The 7129-nt window shown below is 48.2% G+C and overlaps 1 protein-coding gene across 1 annotated transcript in view; it reads left to right on the top strand.

Moving 5' to 3' along the window:
• Nucleotides 1-1481: 1481 nt before the first annotated feature.
• Nucleotides 1482-7129, top strand: part of LOC119280233 (polygalacturonase-like) — a 21425-nt gene continuing 15777 nt past the window's right edge. The window contains exon 1 of the mRNA XM_037561152.1: nt 1482-1643. Within this exon, the coding sequence (XP_037417049.1) occupies nt 1482-1643 (162 nt within the window). The remainder of the gene's footprint in view (nt 1644-7129) is intronic.

Raw genomic sequence — 7129 nt, 5'->3', positions numbered from 1 at the left:
TTGTTTAGCATGAAACGTGGTTAGTGACGGGCTACACCAAGCCAGTGGGCAAGAAGCCCACCGATTCATTCTCAGAAAATGTTTCGCATCAAAAGGTTCTCTAAAAATGTAATTAGTTCTCAAAAAAGTAACCAGCTAAAAAATATTACTCCTAAAAGGATTACAAGAGTCCTAGCCATCCGGCAAAAAAAACGGAAATGTTAACGCTCACACGTGTGGGCGTTGACCATCTCGACCACACGCATCCATCACCGTCCAGTACTATATGCACGAATCTTGGCAAAATCTGGCTGATTTTCTGTGCCACGTAGGATAAGACGTGTGTGTGGTGTGTGACATAATTCGTCCACACATCTGTTTTACCACACGGAGGGGCCGGTGTGTGGGCGTTTAGCAGTTCACCCACACACCAGTTTTCAGTCACGCACAAGGGCCGGTGTGTGGGCGTTTGCCATCTCGCCCACACGTCCGCCTCCTCTCCCACACCCAAGCTGCCAGTTGCCATGCGTTTTGCAGTGTACATGGCAACTGCCCTAGTGTGATTGCAAACAGATGGCAACTCTCTCTTTTTTTACCCGAACATGTCAGTTGCCATATGTTTTGCATGGTACATGGCAAACTGCCCTAGCGTGCACGTAAGCAGATCGCAACTCTTTCTTTTTACATGGCAACTGCCCTAACGTGCTTGTGAGCACATGGCAACTCTCTCTTTTACCCGAACATGTTTTTTTGCCATGCCATTTTTTCAGTGCTACATGGCAACTGCCTAGTGTTAGTAGGTGGTAACTCCTAAAGTTTTGAAATCATGGCAACTGCAGTAGACCAGACCACACATGGCAACAGCTGTAGTTGTCCAAAAAATGGCAATCTGGAACTTTGACCTGAGATGGCAACTGCAATTGAGTAGACATGGCAACTGTAGTTGTCCGACATGGCAACCGTAGTTCAGCGACATGGCAACTGCACTTAAACGAATATAGACGAGGGTCCGGCCCATGGCAACTGCGTGCACGCGGTAAAGTGTCACGTGGGGCGTGCGAGACCACGAGGTACGAGGCCTGACGTACCGGGCGTGTGGGCGTTATCTATTTCGCCCACACGCACGCGTATAAGAGGGACCGGGAGGGAAACAAAGGCGTGTGGGTGCTAGTTGTTTTACCCACACACAAGCGTGTGGGCTGGTCCTCTTAGGCACCACAAAGAACGTGTGGGCAGATCCCTTAACGCACACACGTGTGGCAGTTATCGGGACAAAAAAAGATTCAACACAAACCACACAGATCTACTACGTTCATTTCATCAGCTTGAGATGCGAAAAAATAAACACAGATATAGACCCTGCAGGTACCTGCCTGAAGCCCCCGTAGCCCCAGGTAAACAGAGGAAAAAGCCGCGGGACGGTCCGTGTCGAATTCAAGGAGGGTGACCGCCCGCTCCGTCCAGGGAGGCGCCGGCCTTGAGGAGGGAGGGACTGAAGAAGGATGGAGGGAGTGGCGGCGGCGAGCAGAGATCTCGGCGTCGGAACTGGAATCCAACTCTGCTTCTCTACTCCAGATATTGCTGTGCTCGACGGTGGATTTCCTGCTGCCGGCCACTTCGCCGGCCAGGCGGCACTGCTTCTCCGCGCATTCAGGAGCGACTCGGTCGCCGCATTGAGGCTACTACACTCCTCCATCACCACCAAAAATCACCATCGTCACGCTCGCAATAACACCATATCAGATCGGAAACCATAGCCCAGAGGGAACGAAACTCCTGCATACCCAAAAATCAACATCGTCACACGCCTGCATCACCACAAAAAATGCTAGTGTTGCACTTTTTACCAAAAATAAAAATGTTTATAAGATGGGATTCAAAATTTGGTTATGGTTTTGAAGTTTAAACACAGTGGAGAAAATGTTTGCTTTCGAACTTGGTGGCATTCCTACACGACCAATGTGCCTCACTACAGAAACGGCGAGCGTAGAATTTTGTTATTGACATTAACAGTTAAAAGAAAAGGATCAAATCTAGATACAAAATCCCATAATTTTCAAACAAAGAATTGAGTAAACCAGCACAAACCAAGCAGATCTGCTTGCAAAAGTTCCGCTCCTTGTCATGCACCAAATACTAACATGATCCCCGCTTGAATATAAATTCAGTCCTAGTACTGTCACTCATGTTTGTAAATACCATGGATTTACTGACAGTTCTAAGCTTCTAATTATTATTAACAAAGCTACCACCTAATTATCAGTTTGGACAAAGCTGCACCATAAATATATATCAGACAAATACTCCTACTCCTAATCTGTCACGGAACATATTATTAAAGCTGAGGTGTGTATACCAAAGATAAAAAAATTGTAACATAAAAGGATTAGGCTCCTTTTCACACATTAGTTTGGCCATATTAACCAGTCTTACTGTAAAGATCATAGATATTGCAAAGCTAATGGAACATGGGATCAGGAGACCAAACCCGGTGCCGGACGGCAGGAGGATGCCAGCATCCACTTGGCGAATCCCGCTATGAATCTTCTACATTAGTGGCTCGACCCCCAACAACGACGCTTCTGCTAAGCCGCAGAAAAACACAACCAATGTTAAATCTCTGAATAGCGAAGCTCAAAAAGAGCGCGTTGCAATTACGTGCAAACAAAAAAAAAGATGGAGCTAGTATCAATTTCAGGAATATTTCTCCAAAAATGTGCAGTCATGCACAACATTTTCAATTCTAAGTTGCCTTATGGTGTGTCTAGAGATTCATGCACTTTGATCAAACAGAGACAATATTGCAAGGCAGAACATGAGGTGGTGATTTCAAAACGTAACCATAAGCATTACTAGGGAAAAGCCCAGCAGTAGTGCGGGTGTTTGGTGTATCGGTAGCGTGGGTAACCGCGCTACTGATACGGCGCTATAGCTAACGTTTAGCAGTAGCGCATGTAGCAGTAGCGCGTTCTGACACGTGCTACTGCTATACCTACTTAATAGTAGTGCTTTCCATACCGGTGCTACTGCTAAGTGCTTTAGCAGCAGTGTTTGCCTGTCCACCACTAAAGGGTGCTACTACTATATGTTCTCATTTTTTTGCTACGTATTTGCGATGTTTTTTATAGGTTTTATACAGTATTCTAATCATATCATAAACATGCAATATTCTCATCATATCATACACATAATAGTCTCATCATATCATCCAACACAAATCATATCGTCACATCATAATCACGATATAGCTATACAAGTTACATGACATGTCTCATCATACATAATGTAGTACTTGCTGAGGCGTCAGTTCATATCCCTCTCTTTCACTAGCATGAACCTAAACTAACTACTGGCTGTCGCTCAGAAACTGGTACACCTGGGCCTGACACTTCGGCCACTCGTCGTATACTCCTGGCATAGCACTTTCTTCGCCATCGATGATCTATGCACCTGCATTGTCACATGAGTCGTTGATATGCAACATATATAGTTGAGCAACAGAAAAAGACAGACTTGAAAATAAAAGAAGCAACATATCATAAGCATAACTAACAAAGTTCATCATACCCAAAATGCCCTAACTAGAGTGATCTTCGCTAGTTGAGGAGGACGGTTTAATTACATCACAAATAAAGTTTCGTCATGCATAACTCAAAGTTTCGTCATAGAGAAAGTATGGACTAAACGGACACATTGTCATTTATCGTCAATCACTCCAACATGTCGTGTCATCCATCCAAGTCAAGGAGATAGTCCCCGAGCATACTGAAAGGCTTTAGGTCGAGACGTTGAGCGGCTACGCGTGTTTGGACGTCTTCCCTCGACATTTGCCCTTCTTCGTAGAACATCCCTGTTTTTTCGAGGACCTCCTTCATGATGATTTGGACAAGCTCATGCTAGATGTGATAGAACTCAGCTCGGAGTCGATGATCCGGGACATCTCCTAGGTTATTTGCCCATTACAGAATATGGGCATCGCCGGATCTAGGTGACATTCGAAGGTTCTATTGATCCCGTTTGTACTCCAGCATGTGGTAGAGGACATAGAATCCATCACTAAGAGTATCACTTGGTTGTTGGATGCAGCAGAAGTCGGTCTTATAGCCGAAGGCGGGCGCGCGGTTCCTTGTCTTCCTGTTCTTGATCTCTCCACCCCATAGGTCGTAGGTAAAGATAGCACTGTCGAGAACAGGCCTTATGTGGGTGTAATATTTTTTCTTCATGTTCTTCGACGAGTCCAAGTAAAGAGCGTGGAAGAATGGGGGGGGTAAAGGATGATGAGGACGGCGCGCCTGTCGCTGGGCAAAATAAGTACACCTCAATCTAGCCTCCACGCGTGCAAATGAATGATTGAAATCAAAGGAAAGATATCTGCGGATGACTTACATAGGATGATAAGGCACGAGAATCGTCTCCTTGTCCTTATTGGTGACCATGAAATCAGCAATGTAGTTACACGCGTATTCACGGTGCTTTGGGCAGACCGCCAAGAAGCCCTCATGCATGAAGTACGGGTCAGCGACACAGATATAAGGTATCTGCTCAATCCTAATGATGTGGTTCATGTGCAAGGCAAAAAGGCGAACAAAATTAAAATCCAACTTTTTCAAGTGAAACATGTCGAAGATGTAATCGAATCGAAGGAAGAACTTCTCCGCAGCGAATGTGTCGACGTACAACCTTTGATGCGGCACGTTAACCACGTAGAGCGGGTATCCTGGATTTTCCTAGGGGATCAGGCTCTTCTCTCTCCGCAGCACATCGTCATGAAGTCTCCTTAGGTCGCCGTATATAGCCTCTACCGCTGCCTTAGGTAGGACCGGATGACCGGGGATATGCCATTTTGCCGCACCGGGGATAGGTATATGGTCTTGAACCAGAGGCTGTGAAGTCGGCTAGATCATAGAAGTAGCTTTGTTGCCTTTGCTCGATCTCTTCCTATGCTTCTTTGCTTCTTTGCTACTAGAAGGTCGTCTATAATACGTTCATCCTCCGGCAATTCAGGCACTGACTCATGATGCTCAAACCCTGAGTAGTCATACTGCTGAGCCATCAAACGGCCGTCGTCATAGGCGCCAGTATTGAGATACTGTAGAGTGTCATCGTCATCCTCATCCTCATCGATGGCATCGATATCATGCATTGCTTCTTCGACGGCGGCGACGTCATCAGTGATTAATGGAGCCTCTTCCTCACCCCGTCCGCTATCACCCGGCATGACAGGTGACGCTAGTTGGGTAGGTGGGGTGTTGATGTTCATACCTTGCTGAGGCTGCGTGGTCATGGTGGGTGTGCTCCCGGCCGCCTCCAGACGAAGCAGACTCTTTAGCCACAACAGGACCCAACTCTTGCAATCGCCGAGCCACCGTCGGGTCTCATCGTCATCTCCCCCTAGTATCGGAGGAGCCAAATTCTTGTGGCCCGGTTTGACACTGGCCACGGAAACCTTGAAGACATCAGGGGGATCGGACGGCTGTCGAACAATTGTTCCTTCGGCTTCACTATCGTCGCCTTCCCCACGTCCACCTTCTAGCCACTGATAGTGTACAGTATAGTGCACGGGGTTATGTCGGCCTGCAAAGACATGTCTGTGACGTGAGACATCCGAAAGGCAATGGAAACAGAAGATTGATGCATATATTGAAGAGGGTCGGTGTGACAAGTACCGTGAGGGCGTCGAGCTCAGCCAAAGACGAAGCACCGCCGAGCACGTCCGAGACGGAGGACGGGCTGCTATGAGAAGGTGCAGGATCCGGTGTAGGAGCCGGTGCAGGAGCAGGTGCGGGGGCAAGTGCTGCTGCAACGCTAGTCGAGCTGCTCCCCAAGAAGTTGAAAAGGGGAAGCCCTCTACATCCTTATTTGGATTTTGCTTGGTCCAACTGACGATAGCCAGAACCAAGACACTATAGGAAGTTGCAATCTCCTCTTTTGCGGCAGCTACCGCTGCTTTGATTGTCTCAGCTAATTTCTTATCAACCCCAATCGCAACCTTCTTGTCGATGTTTTCTTCATTTAACCTCAGTCTTTCCTTTCTCTCCCCCATGGTATCACGGTAGTACTTCTTCCACGTGGCGCCGTCTTCGATACCGTGCACGCGTCCATACGACAACCGAGTGTCCACCGGAAGTCCTTTCAATATGTTCAAGGCCCAGTTGAATGGGGTGTCCCACTTGGGCCTCGCCAATGCCTCTGACGGCGAGTCGCTTTCGGCCGCAATCCTGTATTGCTCTTTCTGCAAAAGGAACAAGGATCGTTTACAAATATGACTAAACATGGAGTCGAATTGATCAGAAGCTAAAATTACCAGCAGTCTCATGAACTCTGTCGTGACCGCGTCCATCTCGAAAACCTTCTTGACTGGGTCCCAACGATACCAGGCCCTGATAACGTCACGCTCCTACGGGAAGGTGAACTCCGCCAAGGGGTCTGGGATGCCCAGACTTTCACGTTTCGTGTCCTCCTTGGCCCATATGGACCTCTTCCCCGCGTAACCACGACTTCTGAGGTGGTGGCACCCCATGTTCCTCTCTTGGAGCCCCTTCATGTACTCTGACTTTTCTTTGGTAGCTGCGGCAACGCAAGCCGCCTTGAATATTTCAAACCGCTCTTCCGTAATTGTCGGATTATCCTTTACAATCTCAGAGTAGGTTACGCAAGTCGAGGCGGACGTTGCCGCAATGGCGATGACGGACTCCGAGACAAGCACGTGACACCACTGCCACCCTATCTTAGGGTTACGCGAGTCTAGGCGGACGTCATCGTCGCTACCACAACGGACACCGAGACGAGCACGTCACACCACTGCCACCCTGTCTTAGTGTTATCACTTGTAGAAAAGAGGGCTTTGGTCCACCCCGGGTTAGCCCATTAGTCCCGGTTCAGTCTAGAACCAGGACTAATGGGGGCATTAGTCCCGGTTCGTGTGCCCAGGGGCCACGTGGGCCATTTGTCCCAGTTCGTCTGGACCTTTTAGTCCCGGTTGGTGCCACGAACCGGGACTAAAGGGTGCGATGCCCATTAGTCCCGGTTCGTGGCACCAACCGGGACTAAAGGGTTAGACCTTTAGTCCCGGTTCGTCCCACCAACCGGTACTAATGGGGTTTGAGGCATTAGTACCGGTTCATGGCACGAACCGGTACTAAAGGTCCCA

Source organism: Triticum dicoccoides, chromosome 3B (assembly GCF_002162155.2).
Source record: "Triticum dicoccoides isolate Atlit2015 ecotype Zavitan chromosome 3B, WEW_v2.0, whole genome shotgun sequence".
Taxonomy (NCBI): Eukaryota; Viridiplantae; Streptophyta; class Magnoliopsida; order Poales; family Poaceae; genus Triticum; species Triticum dicoccoides.
This window is presented reverse-complemented; position numbering and strand designations above follow the sequence as displayed.